The following is a 20,094-nucleotide window of genomic DNA, read 5'->3' as shown; positions in this document are numbered from 1 at the left end:
TGAGGCTTTGTAAAGGAGTCATTTTGGAAAACAACAGCCCAATGTAATTGTTAGTTTAAAATTGGCCGCAGAATTCACCAGATAATGAATTTAGGATACCAATGAGGAGCCCTTATAGTGTTCCCTACATGCACAATTCAATGTATGCTTTCATATCCCACAGAGTTTGTTTTTTTCTATTCCCCCCATTCATTCCAAATACAAGTTATTTCTTCATCTACACGTTTAATGACAGAGTAATGGACATAACACCAGGCACAAAGATAATCGTGGACTGGCCTCTGAATGGATTATGTGGACCTATCCTCTGTTTGCTATAACACGCTGTCCTTATCCACGTCCACTGCCACTCACACACTGTAGTTGCAGACAATCCTCGATTATATTAATTTGTATATGAATAGATGCATTATAGACATGGTGGGGTATTTTGACTGTGCTAATGGGGAAGAGAAGGAGGCTACTAACTAGGATATTATTGTTGTTGTTTAATATGTGTTGCTGAAATGCTTTCTTGTGCACTAGTAATGATGTATTCCCAACATAGATTGTGTGTGTGTTTAGCAATGACCTAAAACCCTGGAAGTAATTCTTGGACAGTGTCACAGTTGTGTACTTAAGAGCATAATTGCTCACTGAAATTGTGTGATGTGGGAGGGATTGGGGTGCAAGAGGTTAGTAGAGATGCAAGTCTAGCTGTAAACCTGGAGTCCAAGAAAAGGAGTTTTTAAATCGGTCTCTGGGCCAAATCAGAATGTTAGAGGAGAGTAACTTTTTGATTAAAAATGTTTTATACGACATCCTCTGTAGATCTATTTGAGTAGGGCTTTTGGGTGAGTTATTCTAGTATGAGTGTAGGATGTTTTGTCCGGGTCGCAACTCGCACTGCTGGACTACGAGGCTGAAGAGGCTGTGCAAGGCTTGTAATACATCTAAATGTGGGGCATGACAATAGATGCTAGCCTTTTCATATGTATTCTTTTGTAGAGGGCATGGGTGTATAATGGGAATCACAAGTGCTTTGTGTAGGCGAAACTGAACAGGGATTTTGAACTATGTTGGACTTCTGGATTAAATGGGGTCAAATACAGAGGCGGATTCCATAACGTGATACTATTAAAAATAGTAATATTGTGGCTTAGATAATCTGTACAACAATGCCATTAGAAAGGAAGTACTACTTTGAATATGCTTGTGATGGTTTTGTTAACCCCATCCGTCTTCACCGTTTGATGTATTTATTGAACCTCTTGCCATTACGCCACTTGCCATTTCCGCGCTCTGAAATACTTGTGTACAAGCGCGATAGAAATAAAATATCAATATGCTTCGAAATCACCCAGGTGTAATGGGTATTCTTTTTGGGGATTATGTCTCAAAAGTCCTTTTGTACGCGGATGACCTTTTAGTCCTCATCTCAAATCCAGAACTTTTGACATTACAGGAATTTGGTTGCTTCTCTAATTATAAAATATATGTCACAAAGACTTATTTTCCCCCATATCCCTTTCATGTCATAGGGGGTTGTTTAATGTGGGCCGAGAGGTGTGGGTAGAATCAGGATTTAAGTATTTGGGCATTCATGTCAATAGAGATATCGAATCTCTGCTTGTAAATAATATCCGCCTGAAAATTGAGTAAATAAATAGAACGTGCTATAAATTAGAGAAATTTAAATTGACGCTATGGGGTAAAGTTAATGTAGTAAAAATGTCCCTTCTCTCAAAATTACTATATGCATTTAGCATGCTCCCTCTGCCACTCTCAAATACACTATTATTTAGTATTAATAAGCCCTTGAATACATTTGTTTGGGGTGGGTAGGGAGGGGAGGTTGGGCCAGAATCCCGAAAGAGGTGCTTCTGAGACCGGTGCATCTAGGTGGTTTTGGGTATCCAGACAAAACGTTACCACAAAGAAAGCATTTGCATTGCGTACTCTGCATCACTGGTTGTTGGCTGATCAAATTAGTAGTACATGCTGGATTAAAATTGAGAAGGAGTCGCTTTCGCCCACACCTCTAGATGTTATTCTGTTTGCAGATAAAAGATTGCCAGTTGGTACGACTCCACCTTTTATAAAGCATGTTGTGAAAGAATGGCACAAGAGTAATGCGATTCAAGATGAGAAATACCTTCTATGTGCAGACTCTAGTCTGTGAAAACATACAGCTGCGAAGCAAGGTAACCAAGCACTATCGTGAATTTCATGGCAAAGAGCAAATATTTGGAGAATTGGTCAAGTCCATGATGGTCAGAATATGGTGGACTTCTTGCATTTTAAATACAAGCCAAAAGAGATTTATCGTTATAATGTTCTGAAAGATATCTTTGCTGTACTTTTGAATGCTGTATTACATGATCCCCTTACAATGTTGCACCTTTCAAAGAATATGACTCTATCTGCACCTACTTTATGTAAGTTAGTTGCTCCACCTACATCCCATTTGACTGCGCTATGTGGTAGAAGGAACTGGGAATCAGATTTTGGGTTATGTATTGTCGGATTCTGAATGGAATCGAATATGCATGGGTCCGTTTACATATAAAGTTGTCCTAGATCCAAGATACACGCAACAGAATTAATTATTACATGTATTGGTCCCACTGGAACATGCGCTTGTGTAAGCTGTGTAATGAAGATTTTGTTGGAACTGTCTGTAAAAATAAACAAAAAAAAGGGGCGGGTACAACGTTCCATAGGCTGTGGTTGTATAGAAAGATTCAGTTATTCTGGGATGCTGTTTTTTTAGAGAATAGATTTGGTTTTGGGTCAGTCACTCCCAAGAGACCACCCTCTCTTTGGTGTGTTGGGCCCATTTCCCTCAAGTATTTTATTGGCAACCAGTAAGATGTTCTGGATATATTTAGCCCTCCTTCTTGCTAAGAAACCATTCTTAAATTTTGGAAAAGCAACACTTCCCCATGTGTTGATGATTGGTTGCAGAGTTTGTCCCTCTTATCTAAGAAAGAGAAGGTATCCTTTAGTGCTAAAGATCAACTTCACAAATATAAGATGATCTGGGGAGGATTTAATGATATTTATGCTTATTCTCATAAACTAGTTTTTATTTCTTCCCTTCATCTCTTCTTGTTGGCATTTCTCATTCTTTTATTCTCTCCACCTTTCTCTGTCATATCCTCTGGAAAACTGAGCTGATACAATGTACTTCTAAAAAGTGTTAACCTGTATATTAATATTACTGTATTTCAATGTATTGGTCATGTTTATATTATTTGAATAAACAAAACTTGGAAAACAAAAAGAACAGGAACAGGCTACCACTTCACCTCATGCTTACTGCCACAATAAAATATATAACTAATTATAAATTAGCAGACAAACACCACTAAGCTAGATGGTCTCTGATATGTTAAAACATGAGATTCGAGAACATTTTTAAACTATAACTTTACTGTATTAGTAACAAAGTCTTAAATTGCAGCAAGGCATTTAGTTATTCAAAAGTAAGACCTGGCAGATCGAACCCACCATCCGACCACCCAACAGCGCTCTAGTTGCCACTCTTGGAACCGCCACGGAATCCGTGAGACACCAGAAGTGGAACGCAAAGGAGGGCATGTATGCGGAAGACTGGTTGCCAGATCTACCCCCTCTCATGACAAAGACAGCATCTAGTCTGCTCTGGAAGAATATAGCAACAAAATAACTCACCTCCATCACTATACCACTCTAGCTCCTTCAAAACAAACTCTAGTATCCAGAAATGATTAATGGCCGTACAAACTAGTACGAGTAATAGAAGTTTATTACAACCAAAAGACCCCAACACTAAACCGTGCTGAAGAGCTAATCAACTCATCTGGCAGGTCGTTACTGCGTGCGCAATAACATTCCATTTAGAATGCTGAATGTCATCACAAGCACACGACACTCAATGAATAGGGTGCATGGATATGACATATGCCCCTTCTTGTACTATCCCCGGAATACCCTGTGCAACATCACCAAGCTACAGGCAAAAAGGCAAATGATGCATAAAACAGAGGATATATAATATATAATACATAAATCAGTAAAACAATACACATTTTAGAGATATATTCACACCTTACTCAGTGTGGCATTAATAATATTAAAGACTATGGAAATTATATATTTGACATTTCATAATCACAAAGTCTCAATGGTACTCTCTTTTTACGTCCACACCTGGTATTCTTCATCTCTGCACCTTCCTATTCCTCCCCACCATCCACACTTTCCTGACTATCTTCACTCCCTCTGCCCATTTCAAGAACATGTAGGTCCCCACTAAAAGAGTTATCATTTTCCTGTCCCTGATACCACTTAGTTCCCACTGCCCCCTCAATGGGAGAATTACATTCACCCATTTAAAAAGTCAATTTGTCAACACCACAATATAAGGCAACCCTGTCCATACACCGTTTACCATCACTCGTCACAATGTGTTTTTTCCAACCTTGATAACTAATTGGATCAAAACAACTTAAACACCCCTTCGAACACTGAGCGTTTTTTGATTCGTACAAGGTCCCCAACACACACACACGACCCGTAGTTCTAGGACATTACGATATGAGAGAAGGCTGTTCTTCCTCACATAACCACTGAGGACACATTTGAGAAGCATCCAAGGCACACAACGAGGCCTGCATCCATTTATTCCTTCATTCCTCCTCTCTTCTACTGGACAAAGCCCTTCTTCCTACACCCCAGCAGCCCTCATCCTGCCTGTAATTCATCTGGGGTCAGCGCTGTTTCTGGGGTAAGCCTCAGGAAATTGTGGACATAACACACGTCAGTGCGCTGACTTTAATTTTGTTTCTTCTAAACGCCTTATTAACATGTTTGCTTGAGGCCAGCATTCTGCTTGGGTTTTCCTCCTTTTTGCTCAATCTCAATACATGCCTCATTGTGTTCCGCCCTCCAAGATGGCCCTACCACGCTTTACCCAAGTTTGTACCTGCCTTTGGCTAGCCCCTGCTCCCTCTCCCATTGGTTGCCTTGGTCCTTGTAAGCCAATAGCAGCAGCCCAGAGGCAGGAGCTGGCCCATACATCCAAGGCACACTACGAGGCCCTGTCTGCTCCCTGTCCGCTGCCTGGACGTTCTGGGTGGTCTTCTTACACCCCTCACCAGCATGGAACTGGTGCTCCTGCACCTCCTGTTGGTTTCAGAACATTTTGTGCACACCTACACTTCAGCGACCATGGGTTAGTTGCCTCCTCAACTGCCCCCCCCCCCCCTTAACTTTCACTATGTCACTCTCCTCTCCTGGATGTTTACTCTTTCTGCCTATGGCTGTGCTACATTTCATCTTGCTGCTAATGGAAATTTTGCTGTGCCCCTGTGGCTGTACTGCATTTTATCTTGCTGCCAATTCAAATTTTGCTGTGGCTGTACTGTATTTCATTTTACTGCTAATTCGAATTTTGCTGTGCCCCTTTGGCTGTACTGTACTCTGATTTTGGCTGCGCCCAATGACTGCATTGTGTTAGCCTGTTCTGCTGTTCCGATCCTGCTCCACTAATCCATCCTACTCCCTGCCCTTCTCTCACTCTCTTCCCCTCATCATCACCCTGCTCTACATCACTCATTGCGCTCTCGTTTTCTCCTATCTTCTCCAATTGTTTCCCCATTGACTACCCTTCCCTTCTCACCAAGTCTAGCTGGAAGAAATTCAAGAAGAATATCTTGGTCTCAAACCCTGGTCTCCCTAACCCTGACACCTCTACCAGCGCATACTCCAGACAGACCCTCAACGACATCCTCTGTCTTTTCTTCACCTAACCTACGGACTCCCCATATGGTCTCTGTGCTCTCTCCTTTCTCTTCTTCTCCCACTTACTCTCCCTTCTCTGTACTCTTGTGAACTCTGCGACTATCTCTCTCTATTCTTCCCTCTGGCCCGACTCACTCCCTAGGGCGCACTGGATATTCTCATCTCCTCTGACCTCCCCCTCTCTAAACCCCTCACCACTCCTCGCTCTTGGGAGTGACCACTTTCTCCTCATCTCTCCCTCTCTAACCCGCAGGCCAAGCCTACTCCAACACTGCCACCTACCTTTTCGGTCATCTGGCTCATGAAACGTGTGTCAGTTGAGGCTTTCGCTGCCACTTTCTCTCCCCTTCCTCCACCTCTGGCTGACTCCCATCCTGACACTGCCCTTACCAAGCTTCACTCTGCTATCTCTGATACTCTTGATGTACTTGCCCCTGTCATGAGGATCCGCTTGAAGCCCAAAGCCAAGTGCAACTCTTGGTATGACTCTGACCTAGTTATCCTGAAATGCAAGTGTAGGGTGGCTGAGAGGAAATGGAGAGCTTTGTGTGCACCCTCTGAAAAACTGTCTTATCGCCTGCTCCAAAGGCAATACTGGTTCTCTGTCCGCACTAGGAAGAGAGCCAATATCCAAGCCCGCCTCTCTGTGGTATCGAACAACTCTGAAAAATCTGCAAGGAGCTAGCCAATCCTGCTGCAGTCTACCTCTCCTTCCCCCTCACAGGCCCTCTGCACAGCCCTGGCCTCTCATTTCACCTCTAAAACCAAGCACATCCTGTCCACCCTCTCGTCCTCTCTCTCTCCTCTACCTCCGGCGCCCCTGCAGCCGCCTCTCCTCCCACCTCTTCCTTTCCTCTGTTCTCCCCCAACAAGATTTCCAGACATGTCTGATCTATGAAAGTCTTGTCAAAACAAGTTCTTCCCTGTTCGTCCAAAACCATCAAGGACCATTTGACACCCTCGCTACTACCCTGGCCAACTTCTGCAACCCCTCCTTCGCCTCTAGTGCCTTCCTCTCCCCTCTAAAGCACTCTCTTGTGCACCCTCTTCTCAAGAAACCCACAGCCGACCCCTACTGCCCGGCTAACTATCGCCCAATCTCTATCACTCCTTTCCTGGGCAAACTCCTGGAAAAGCTGGCCATCTCCCAGCTTAATCTTCACACCAATTCTGTTGGTTGTCTCCACAACCATCAGTCTGGCTTTAGAGCAGCCAAAAGCACGGAAACTGCTCTCCTGACCATCCGTGAAGACCTGCTTGCCAACCTTGACTCGAACATCCCACCAGTCCTCATCCTACTCGATCTCGCTTCTGCCTTTGACACGGTCAACCATGCTATCCTGCTCAATCGCCTCCGTGATAACCTGGGTATCACTGATCAGGCCCTGGCCTGGCTGACCTTCTCCAACCGACCCTCCCAGGTTCAATTTGGGCCCTTCCTTTCCCCTATCTCACTCTCTACTTGTGGTGTTCCCCAGGGGTCTAACCTCTCTCCCTGGCTTTACAACCAATAACTGGCACCTCTTGCATTACTGCTCCAATTTGCAGTGCTATGCGGATGATAAACAGCTCGTTTTCAGGCTCCCCTCTGCCACCTCTTCTCCCTCCCTCATCTTTGACTGTCTGTCTGCAATCCAGGAGTGGTGTGCCGCCAACAACCTCTGCCTTAATGCCAGTAAGACAGCGATCCTCCTCATCAGCTAGCCTGCAACCTCCTTTTCCTGTCACTCTCTGGCCGGCCTACCTTGGCCCCATCCCTGCTCCCACCTGTGTGGCTAAGAACCACAGGGTCATTTTCGACTCCACGCTTTCCTTTTCGCCATACATCTCTGACATCTCTAAGGAGGTACAGTTGGTATTCTTCCTTTCTTCTCCTTCCCCCAGAAGCTCACTGTCTAGAGCTCTGGTTCTCTCTAGGCTGGACTATTGTAACAGCCTCTTTCTAAATCTGCCCGCAGCTACTCTCCGCCCTCTGCAACTCATCCAAAACAGGACTGCAAGACTTGTCCTTGCCCTCAAGCCCAGGGATCATATCTCTCCAGCCCTGAATTCAAGACCCTTTGCATTGTCCACAAGGCCTTCAGATGCCCGAGTCCACAATATCTTCAACTCTACCTTCGGAAATACCTTCCTACTCGAGTTCTTCACTCCTCCACCTCCAACTCCTTCAGGGCGAGTCGCTTCTCTAAGCAACGAGTTGGGTGTAGATCTCTTTCTTCGGCAGGGGCCTCCCTCTGGAACGGCCTCTCTGCCTCTCTAAAACTTGAGAACCATCTTCAGTTCCTGAAGCACCTGAAGTCCTTCCTCTTTGCGTCTGCCTTTGCCTTTTCTCTCCCCTGCTGATCTCCGTCTGCTTCGGCATTGGGCATCTGGCTACCTTCTGATTTGGGGTCCAGAGCCCTGCCCACCCAGCCGCACACCTCCACTGCCTCTTGGCAATCCTTGCACTTGGGTGTTAATCTGCAACCCTACAGTCCCCTTCCTGCACTTACTAGACACCTGTTCTCTGCTCCTTTCTTGCACTTACCAACTGCTGGCCGCACAGCCGGTTTGATCTCATGTTCAGCACTTCCCATTCTTCCCCTTTCCCTTGCACTCTCTCATCCCCTCTCCCCTGCCCTTGCTCATTCTCAATGTCACTGGGCCTAGTAAGATCATTGTTTTTGAACTCCCTTGTCCCCCTCCCTTCCTCGTCACGCTCTGAAACACTTGTGTATGGGAACGCTATAAATAAAATATATCATATCTTCCTTCCTCTCATTTTATCAAAGGGCTATACTGTTGTGAGTATATGGGAAGTGTCTCTATACACCTTATTCATGTACACAGCCCTTCCACACCATTCCATTCGCAAATGCCAGCTGAATTGTCTCTTTGATGATACCATTTACCCTCGCAAATAATCCAATTGCTTTAGGGCTGTATAGAGCTGTTTGATGATTCTCTATATAATGGCTTTCCAAGTAATTGCCTATTTCAGTAGAAACCAACGGTACCCGTTATCTGAAATGATAATCATAGGGTATCCCTCTCTCAATAAAAAGAGTTTCCATAAATTCAATGAGGGACTTCGTGGAAATGGTAGGTAAAAATTAAACTTCAAACCATCTTGAGGCATAGCCTACAATAAACAATTGCAAATCTATTTTCTGAACCCAAAATACTCATAGGGCCCATAAAGTCAATGGCCACTTTTTCCCCACGGCCGTTCTGGAATCTCCACACTGCCTAACTCAATTTTCTGAGTTTTTAGCGATTTGTCAAAACATAGAACACAACATCCTACTTCAATCTCAACCATAGAGTCCATTTCTGGCCACCAAAACCTTGCTCTTAACCTCCTCTTGGTCAGACCTTTACCCAGATACCCTGCATGGGCACACTTGACAAGTACACTGCGTAACAGTAGGGGAGGAACTAGCCTCTCCCCCCCTCGTTAGACCCCATTGCGAGCTGCATAATTAATCTCTTATTTTCTCATCTCCCAACCAGGACAGCAACCATGTTCACTCTTTGCAATGGCATCCTTCACTTCTGCATCATTATCAATGCCCTTCATCCACAAACCCTTTGAAAACTCATAATTTACAGTGTTCGCTATTTGGGCTACCCATTCATCACCATTCTTTTCACCAATCTCCACCCCTTCCCTAGGGACCTAGACAGGCAGTCTGCTACAGGATTACACTGTTCTGGAACAGACTTAACCACACAGTTAAAACCTTGCAAAGCAGACAACCACCTGGCGATTCTAGGAGTAGCTAATCCCAAACCTGTAGTATTAAACAAATGTGCTAATGGTTTGTGATCACTCCTGATGGTATACAGGATGCCCCAAATTTATGTTTTGAAATATTTTGACGCCCAATAACATGCCAGGCTCTCTTTCTCAATGGTGGAATACCTTGATTCTAGTGAGGACAAAGTCCTTGCAGCAAATGCCACTGGAACCTCAACACCTCACCTGCTCTGATAGTACAGCACCAATGCCCCTAGAACAGGCATCCACAGCGATTGTGGTTTCATGAGCAGGATCAAACTTATAAAGAGTGGGAGCATTTGCTAACTCTGCTGTTTTCTTCTCTTCTGCCCCACACAAACTCTCTGCTACCCTTCAGCAGATCTCTCAAAAGAGCACATTTAGAAGAAAAGTTCTCAACAAATTTTTAATAAAATTCCACAACACCAAAAAACGACCTTAGCTCATCCCGATTTGTGAGAGACTTAATTTCCAATATTGCATGCACCATTTCCGTGCAGGTTTATACACCTCTGTTTGTAAGTGTGTGTCCCAAAAATGTTAACTTGATGAACCTTAAACGGACACTTCTTATTTTATAGTTAACCCAGCTTTTCCCAGCCTCCTCAATACTTCTACCACTTTGACATCATGTTGCATATCAACATCGGACAACTAAGCCTTCAAATAGATCTTCCATAATTGTTTCAAATACTGATGCTGCAGAAGCTAACCCTAATGGTAATCTCTTGTAGAAACGCTCGCACGAGTGCAATGAATGCCGTAAGAGCTTTGGAAGATTCATGGAGATCCATGCAGAGGATAAGTCTAAAGAAGAATACCATTCAGCTTCATCCATAATGGATAGCAGTTTACAAGGATATTCTTAATTAAATCTTGCAAATCTACACATAACCTGATCCTGCCATCTGGATGCTGTGTAATCACCACAGGTGAAAGCCATGCACTACTCTCCATAGGTTCAATAACGCACTGTTCAAAAATTCTGCAACTCCAATTTAACCTTTTCCCTCACGCTTAAAGGAAGGCATCTTACCTTATGTACACTGGCAGTAGCGTTTTCCAATAACTGAATCTTATGTACATAACCCCTTAGTCTCCCAATGCCACTGTAGAAAAACCTTTCCAAACCTTCTACCCATGTCATCACTGAATTTCTCAGACGCATGCCTTGCTACTGTGCGTACTTGCCACTCTTTGCCAGGATGCAATTCTAGCCCAAGTTTTCCATGATATTTCCAGCCTAAAAGACAATCTCCTTTGGGAGCACCATATACCTTAGCATGAATGTGTTTGTCACCATGTGCAACATCACACCACACAAAACCTTGCAAATCTATTCTCCCTCACCCGTACACTCTGGGTTGGATATCTGTATTATGTAAGGTGTGTTTTTTCTCACCCTAAATGCCCTTGTATTTAGCTTTGGAAATGATAAGTGTGTGGCGATCCTGAATCTGCCAAAGCTCTAACAACATTACCTGCCAAAACTATGTCTATTTTCGAGAGGAACATATTCCCCCATCTTCATCATCTCCCACCTCTCCCACGATGTGAAGCACCTTGTTAGACCAGATGTTTATCATCCACAACACAGTTCACACCAGGTTCCCCCACCATCACGTTTTTGTAAAATCTAGCAAAATGACCTACTACGCCACACTTTCTACATCTCCCCCTCATAGACGGGCATTCTTTTGGGTTTAAACCATGTTTTTCAAACCCACACCAGGACATATGACCTGTATGCCAAACCTGTTGGGCATTATTATTGTAAAGCCCAGATCTGTTGCTCTTCTTTAATGCACAAATCTTTGACTCTTCTTCAGGCACCTCCCCACTTTTTAACATCTGAACAGTTTCCTTCCCGTTTTTAGCACTTATCTCTTTCAAACATTTGCTTGTAAACTCAATACCATTTGCAATAGACAATGCTTTAAGTAAAGGGGGTTCTTAGCTTGCCACAACCTCTCCTATATTTTAGAATTTGACGTGTGCATCATTAATTGACCTCTTATATATTCATCTTCTGTTCCGGTAAATTCACATGAATTAATAACCCCCTTAAAACAGCAATAAAACTGTCTCCCAACTCCTTGCTTTCTAGAGAAAACCCTGTATCTTTCAAATACCACATTAACTTGCTTGCCATATTGAGCCTCCAATTTCCTCATGGTTATACCATACAGACCAACCCCATCTCCACCCCCCACCCAACATTTTCTTCAACATCTGGTTGTTTTTAATCACTCTCACAGCCTCTGTGCCCACACAGCACATAAGAGTTGAGAATTTCCTCTCATCTGAAAACCTTTCAAATCCAGATGCTATAAAGTAAAATTTCAATCAATATTTCCAATCCTCCCAAGGGATTGGAGGTTCCCCAGGAGTTGCCAAAAATGTGGGGAGTGGGCTTAAATTCTGCATTACTAAAAATAAAAACAATCCAAACAACCAAGAGCCAGGAAAATTAAAAGAAGAAAATCAAAGATCACCATGTGCAGAACTGACCTCCCACTGCACAAAACGTATATGTATGTCGTACAAAACGATTGCCCACCTGAGTGACGTAGTCACAGCCCTGGATTGCCCACCTGACAAACTGACGTTGCCCTGGTAAGACGTAGCCGCTGTGATGAAAGATGATGTCCCCCAACACTGTCAGCTGATGTTCATTCAGTGTATGCCAAGCTCGGGAAGCATTACTGAGGGTAAAGTTGCTAGGAGATGCAATCCCTCACCCTTCACCATAAAATGTTACTCAGCGTTTAAAGAACGAGACCACCACATAACTGCCTCACCAAGTCAGGGGCCAATCGTCGTTGTCCGTTCCCTCACCAGCGTTGGGGTCTTCAGCTTACTTCACAGCCATGTGATCCTCTCACCTCGTCACCAGTAAAATGTAGTATCCGGAAATTATTAATGTCCATACAAACGAGTATGAGTGATACGAAGTTTATTACATGCTAAAAGTCCCCAACACTAAACGGTGCTGATGGGTGTTGTGATGTGTATACAAAACGTATATTGTACATAGTTATTCATCCCCTTGCATAAACATTCTGTAACCCTGACTACACCTTCGTGTATGATTCCAGAATGTCATATGGAATCATACACGAAGATGTCCAACTGAAAAAGGTTGGCCTCCTGGGGGCCCTTCCCAATAAACTCACAAGTATATTATATACCGCGTATCGTGATTGATTCATACTATACTTGAAGACTTCCCAACAATTGGCGACGAGGAACTAGGGAAGGGGTCCCCGGATGCGGTACAGGCGAGCTTCTTGACTCACATAACCGCATCAGAGAATTTGATGAAGCGGCAGAACCCACGGCATAACAGAAGCAACATCGAAAGCAAGTGGGGATGATGAGGGTGCAAGTCGCAAGCTTATTAAAAAAAAAAAAAAAAAAAATTTAGTGGTGCTTACATTGATCGGCATCTTACGAATGCTGCGCGGGGCTGCGGGGCCAACTGTAGGAAAACACCTCCTTGCGTGCCGCCATATTAGGGACGTTGAATGTTGCCGTGACAACGGTAAACAAAACGCGATAAACATGATGTGATACGCCTACTCTACGAAGCCGCGCATGAAAGTACGTTTCAACTGCATTGTATTTATGAGTGTAGCGGACGAAAGCGCAACTGTTTGGGTGAAATGAACAAGCGTTTTGATTAAAAGACTGAACATTAGAGGCTGCATGCCATTGAAAACAGACAGTGCCCGACTCTGAATTGAAGCCTCAAATAAAGCATTGTACAGGAGTCACTGCATTTGAAAACAGGATTGGAGTGGAAGACACATGTATGTGCCTGTTAATGCACGTTAAATGAGATCAAAGATTTTATACACAGTAGGAAGCAGTGTAACAAGAGCATAAACGAAGTCAAATTCAAGGTGAAAAACCAAGTGAACAAAATAACACTGAGGTTACTGGTTTAACAAGCATACACTATGCAGAACATAGCAGCACCAGTAAAATTTTTAGCATTGACCGGGAACCCAGTATGCCCTTGGGAACAATGGCAGGATAATTTTCAAGTATACTTGAGGGCAATAGGAGGTTCCAAGTTCAATGACGACTTAAAAGAAGCTACACTCCTAAACTGTATAGGTGCAGAGGCGCTCAGAATTTTCAGAACTTTGCCAGATTTGGATGATACGGCTGGAATCTCAGGTGAATCATCAAGTGGGGCCAGGAAATATGACACGGCAATTGCTAAATTGAATAAACATTTCGGAAACAAGACCAACATCGTGTTAGAGCGGTACAGGTTCTTTTCAAGGAAACAAAATAAAGATGAAGCCATAGATGCTTACATGGCTGCATTGTGGGGTTTGTTGGCCATGTGCGTGTTCACAGGGGTGGCGGATTAATATTTGAGAGATCAACTGGTTCTACATGCAGCAGATCCACGCACCCAGCAGCGTTTGTGGCAGGCGAAGAACCCTACATTAGACCAAGCAATTGAAATAGCAAGGTCCATTGAACTAGGTGAAAAATGTATGAAGGAAGTCCAGAACAAGGTGGAGAATGCAGAAATAAAGTCAGTACAAGAAGCGAATGAAGGACAATATGGCAGGGAAGAAGAGGATTTATTTGCCATAGTCAAAAGATTAGTCAAGTCTGATATTGGTGGTGGATACAGGCAAGAAAAAGAAAATGCATACAGGCCAAGTAACACGTGTTTTAAGTGTGGGTGGTTCAAACACATGAATGCAGAGAAAGACTGTCCAGCCTTTTCAGCAGAATGCTATAAATGTGGACAAATAGGCCATTTTGGTAAAGTTTGTCGCAACAATAAGGGAAGAGGCAGGTCCAATACTCGCTATGTGAGGAATGCTGGTCGCTACGGTAGAGGAAGAGGTACTGCCACGACAAGCATAAAGGCGTTAGAAGAAATTGGTGGTCCGAGTAGCTTGATGGCAATAACGGATAGATTTGAAGATGAAGTTCAAATACTAGCTTTCACACCAAGTGAAGGTAGTCTGGGCCCATGGTTGACACAGGTTCTCCGTATACGATGGTTGGAGTAGAGACTTATGTGACCTTGCTGAAGAAAAAGATGGAAGATGTCCAATTAACCAAGATAAAAGCAACTGGTTACGGAAAGACGCCTATCAACATTATAGGTTACACTTGGGTACATCTGAATTTCGAAGGAAGAAAAACATATTGTAAATTATATGTGGCCGAGAATGGGTTTTCCATAATCAGATGGTGGGAACAAGCATCGCTGAAGATCAGGATACATCCAGGTGAAAATGTGCCCATTCTTTGCATTACTGAGAACAGTTGTAACACAGCTGAAAACCTAGCAAAAAGTTTTCCCAAAGTTTTCAATGATAGAATTGGTGTTCTTAAAGGTTTCAAACATTGCATTATACTCAAGAGAGGAGCGAATCCAGTGGTACATAAAGTGAGGAACATACCGATTGGCACCAGAGAAGCATTGAAAGGAGAACTAGAGAAATTGTGTACACAAGACATAATTGAACCAATTGAAAGTTCGGAATGGTTGTCCCCGATTGTTATTGTTAAAAAAACAGATGGCTCAATCAGAATGTGTGTCGACCTAAGATTTAAATGCCAACATTTGGGTGGACCGCCATCCACTGCCAAATATAGGAGAAATGCTGACCACGATGAAGCCGGCGTAATACTTCACAACACTAGATCTATCGTCAGCATATCACCAAGTAGTGTTGGATGAAGAGTCCAGGCATTTAACATCATTTATAACGCCATTGGGAGCATTCAGATATAAGAGGATGCCTTTTGGATTGGCTTCGGCAGCTGCCGTGTTTCAGAGACTGATGCATCATTTGTTTGACGGTCTCCAGGGAGTGCATTATTTCCAGGATGACATCTTGATATCTGCAATGTCTGAAGAGGAGTACGATGCAAAGTTGTTAGGTGTGCTACAAGTCATACAACAAAAGGGCATGACACTTAAAATTGAGAAGTGCAAAATAAAGAGAAATTAAGTAACCTACTTGGGTCATCGCATAAATGCAGATGGTATAAAGCCTAAAGAATCATTGGTTGACACCATTCTTAAGATTCCTGATCCAATCAATAAAGATCAACTTCGCAGTTTCTTAGTCTTAACATAATATTATTCTAAGTTTGTGGATCACTATGCTGACAGGACTGAACAGATGAGAAACCTGATGTGCAAAAGGTACAAAGTTTAATTGGTCTGAAGGATGCAGGAAAGAATTTGGAATGATCAAGACTTTCATCAACAAAGCACCAGCACTCAAAATGTTTGATTCAAGTGCTAAAACCAGGATATCAGTGGATGCCAGCAACATAGGCTTAGGGGGTGTCTTAGAGCAAGTACAAGGAGGTGAGGTAGTTCCCATCGCTTTTGCCTCCAGGACATTGAGAGGAGCAGAGAAGAATTATTCTACCATTGAGAAGGAAGCTCTGGGAGTTAAATGGATTTTAGAACATTTCAAAGGGCTCATTTGGGGTATACCTGTGGATATTAGGACAGATCACAAGCCCCTTATACATGTTTTGAATTCAAAGAACCCTCATATGACATCGCCACGCATAAGGAGGTGGACATTGATTATCATGCAGTACAACGTCAATATAAAGTATACACCTGGAAAAACGAATGTAGTAGCGGACTGTTTTTCTCGTCTACCATGTGATAGTGGCACTAATGATGGTGATGACAGAAGAATTAACGGAAGATCAAAATATGGAGTGCATAATAGCACATGTACATCCCCGCTTTTCAAAAGAGGAATGGATTGAAGCTAGAGAACAAGACTCTAAACAAAAACTGTTAAGAGAAGCTATTGGAGAGAACATCAAATCCTGTGAGAAAATAAAAGATGAATTGACAAGTGACAATGCATGTATTTATCGAGGAGATCGGATTATACCTCCGAAGATTATGAGGGAGAAGATTATGAAAATTGCACATGAAGGTCATGTTGGGAGAAATTTAACGAAAAGAAGAACGAGAGAAGCCTACTGGTGGCCTAACATGTGGGGTGAATTGGAAGCTTTAGTTAGAGATTGTACTGCATGCGCAGTGAGTGATAAAGGTAAATCAACACATCATACCACTACAACCAGTAGAGATTCCTAGTACCGTTTGGACGAAGCTAGCAATTGACATAGCTGGACCATATGAGACTCTGGGACCACAAAAAGTATACTTCATTGTACTGGTTGATTATACGTCCAAATGGGTGGAATGTGGAATTATTAAGGAATCAATATCAGCAATAAAAGTAATGAAGTTTTTAGAAGAAATCTTCAACAGAGAAGGTGAGCCACAAGAATTAATATCCGACAATGGAGCTCAATTTATGTTACAAGAAATTCAAATTTTTTTGAAAGCAAGAGCCATCAAACATAATACTACAGCCTTATATCATTCCATGGGGAATGGATTAGTAGAAAGAATGAATCATTTCATAAAAGGAATTATTCAACTGGCCATAGTTAACAATTTACCATGGAAAGACGCTTAAGGAAGCACTCAATACGTACAAAGTCACCCCACATTCAGTAACTGAGGAAGAACCTTTTACATTGATGAGAGGCAGGATTGCTACAGATTTAGACCTGCATGGTTAACAAAAAGGAGAAACAAAGAAATACATTTGCAGGACATTGTTGACAAGGTAAAAAGTATACAAGAATTAGTATGATAAACAAAAGCATGTGCAAGAGAGCAAAATTGAGGAAGGTGACTGGGTTAGGGTGAGAGAACCCAGACGTGTGATGAAAGCAGGGTCAAGATTTCGCCCTCCTCAAAGAGTAATAGAGTGCTCTAAAAAGTCTGTGACTCTGGAGGATGGAAAGAAGTGGTTGTGTGATGTAATCCTAGCAAAGGAGGAGGAAGTATTGAGAAATGGAAAAGAACAAAATATAAATGGAGAGAGGTTTAAAGACAAGTTTAATGACTCAATAGATATGAACAATGAGAAGTCAAAGGATAGAGAAACACATGAGAAAACAATGGAGAATGTTCATTCATCTTCAAGATCCAGGAGAAGGGTGTGGAACCATAAACAAGACTATATATATTATTGAATCATTGTTGCCCACATTCATCAATACATACATGTATCCTTTTCATGGTGTTAAAAAAAAATAGAGAAAAATGTATATAGTTTGATATATTGTTACAATGTTTAAAAATATAGATATCAAACAAAATGCATACACAAATGCTTTTGTTTAAATATAGAAGGGAAGATGTTGTGATGTGTATACAAATCGTATATTGTACATAGTTATTCATCCCCTTGCATAAACATTCTGGGTCCCTGACTACATCTTCGTGTATGATTCCAGAATGTCATATGGAATCATACACGAAGATGTCTGATTGAAAAAGGTTGGCCTCCTTGGGGCCCTTCCCAATAAACTCACAAGTATATTATATACCGCGTATCGTGATTGATTCATACTATACTTGAAGACTTCCCAACAATGGGCTAATCAACTGTCACCTGGCAGGTCGTTGCTGCGGGTGCAATAACATTCGTTTTAGAATGCTGAAGGTCATTGCGCGCACACCACAGTCAACAATGAATAGCATATGTATGACACAAACCCTTTAATGCCACATCACTATCTCCTATGTCAAAACAATCTAACACCAATACAGAACATTACAAATATCAAGGCATTTAAGGTCTTAATTGCCCCAGCGCTTTATGATTCATGCATTAACAGAACACCCGATTTATTTAATCTCTTAGCAAACTCCACCCCAACTGACTCCTGCTACTGGCCATGCAAATTCTTAACAAGTTACTTGACCTGCAGATTTAGTAGGATTATTTGACCTACTCAATCTAAGAGAAATGCACTCAGCCCATGGCGACCAGTGACAATTTTATCAGTGCTTTCTGTAAAATGGTTCATGTCACCATAAACCCACTTAATGTTTGGTGCACTGCTGCCACCCAGAGGGCAGCCACCAGTGAAACTTTTATTTGACATTTATAAAGGTCAAATAAGTTTCAAACATTCATGGACTCACCACCAAGGTCGAGTACCATGTTCATAGATGATGCTAGTAATAGAGTAGATTTTGAGAGCTCTATTCATATACACATCTTAAATGATCAGGTCTAGCCTGGATTAAGTGTTTTTATAGTACAATTGTAACATCTTATTCATATTTACATGTGAAATATCATACATAATCAGGCTGCTGTATACACACTTAAATGTTCAGTTGAACATAACATTGATGTATGTTGTTCACACTGGATTATGTTTATGTAATCACTGTAGCGGGGGTTATATTAGTCGGCTATACGTGCTTATTTAAAGAAAACGTGAACATTTACAACGCAATGTGACCGTGAAACGTGACCTTTAGCAAACCTACTTTCAATACAAGACAAGGGAAGATAGATACGGTTGATCACATACTCGCAAAATTAAATCCGCTTAAGCGGCATGCAAGTTGGGTACTTTTGTGAACATTTCGGCTGTATGTGGGAATCTGTGCACTGTCCCACGCGATGCATTTCCGAGTATAGTTCAACAAAATGACTACTTCCACACATTTCCAACCACTTCAGTGCACTCCCACCACCCCCATTCTCCAGTCCTGTGGAAGTTGCCTACACCATGTACATGTCCACTGTCCCACGGCACCTCTCCCTACGAGTCTGCGTACTAGTGTGCACCCGCTCCCTTCGTAACACTGTGCTTCTTCCTACACTTATTTCAATCTTGTGCCGGACCACATATTCACCCTTCCACATGCTGTCAACCAGTGTTTGTTGTGTCCTTGAAGTAGATTACCGTTCCGTATGCTATTTTCACTACGTGACATAAATGTATAATTTACCCCTGGCCGAAGTTAACAGCCTCTTGCTGCCCCGCAGCAAAGCCATCCCCAGGAGTCAGAGCCTCGTTTCAAACCTGCTAACCAATGCCCCCAAAATAGGCAGCTGGTTCCTTTATCCTTTCTAAGAAACGGACCCTAGCAACGTTCCTCCTAATCACGTGAGTTGCACGTTCCATTCTAATAGAAAAACTAGAGAGGGCCAACGTTCCACCAGAAACCGTGTCAATCCTGGACGCCATGATGCTGGATTAAACATACATCGGTGCAATTATAGGAAATTGATTGCTGTACGTTTTATTTTATGATATTCCTCTGCTGGGAAATACATGTTACAAACTAGAATTATCCGTGAACAGGGAACTTGGGAATTTTTGTGACCGGTGTCAGACAGCTTTACTAGAAGATAAATGCTTACAATCAAAGCCTTGCATGTACTGATGGCTGTACAGTTTAGTATAACACAGCAATAAAACACGAGGTAAAATACATTCCTATTTATTCTACAGGGGAGTTAAAATCAGATGTTAGTGGTTGGTGATACCATTGCAGTTAATCGCATAATTGCCAACAATGATCCATTCCAATCTTTTGGTGCTTATCCATTCGTGGTTTTTTCATTGCATTCTGGGACATGAAGTCAGAATTTCAAAATGGGAAAAGTGGAACTGCCAGTCCCAGAATGCATAGCTCTCAACTCACCCGATTTTGGCGGGTG

General features: G+C 42.5%; 1 protein-coding gene across 2 annotated transcripts in view; it reads right to left on the bottom strand.

Moving 5' to 3' along the window:
• The window catches only part of MRPL18 (mitochondrial ribosomal protein L18), a 198,479-nt gene extending 178,958 nt beyond the window's left edge, over positions 1 to 19,521 (bottom strand). Inside the window, exon 1 of one of the 2 annotated variants that reach the window (XM_069628836.1) lies at positions 19,380 to 19,521. In XM_069628836.1, coding sequence (XP_069484937.1) covers positions 19,380 to 19,425 — 46 coding nt within the window. In that variant the 5' untranslated portion in view covers positions 19,426 to 19,521. The remainder of the gene's footprint in view (positions 1 to 19,379) is intronic. The other variant, XM_069628837.1, reaches the window with a different exon arrangement.
• Between the last annotated feature and the right edge of the window lie 573 nt (positions 19,522 to 20,094).

The sequence above is a fragment of the Ambystoma mexicanum genome, chromosome 12 (assembly GCF_040938575.1).
Source record: "Ambystoma mexicanum isolate Mex_15411 chromosome 12, UKY_AmexF1_1, whole genome shotgun sequence".
Lineage (NCBI taxonomy): Eukaryota > Metazoa > Chordata > Amphibia > Caudata > Ambystomatidae > Ambystoma > Ambystoma mexicanum.
Note: the sequence above shows the minus strand (reverse complement) of the source record. Positions and strands in the feature narration are given on the sequence as shown.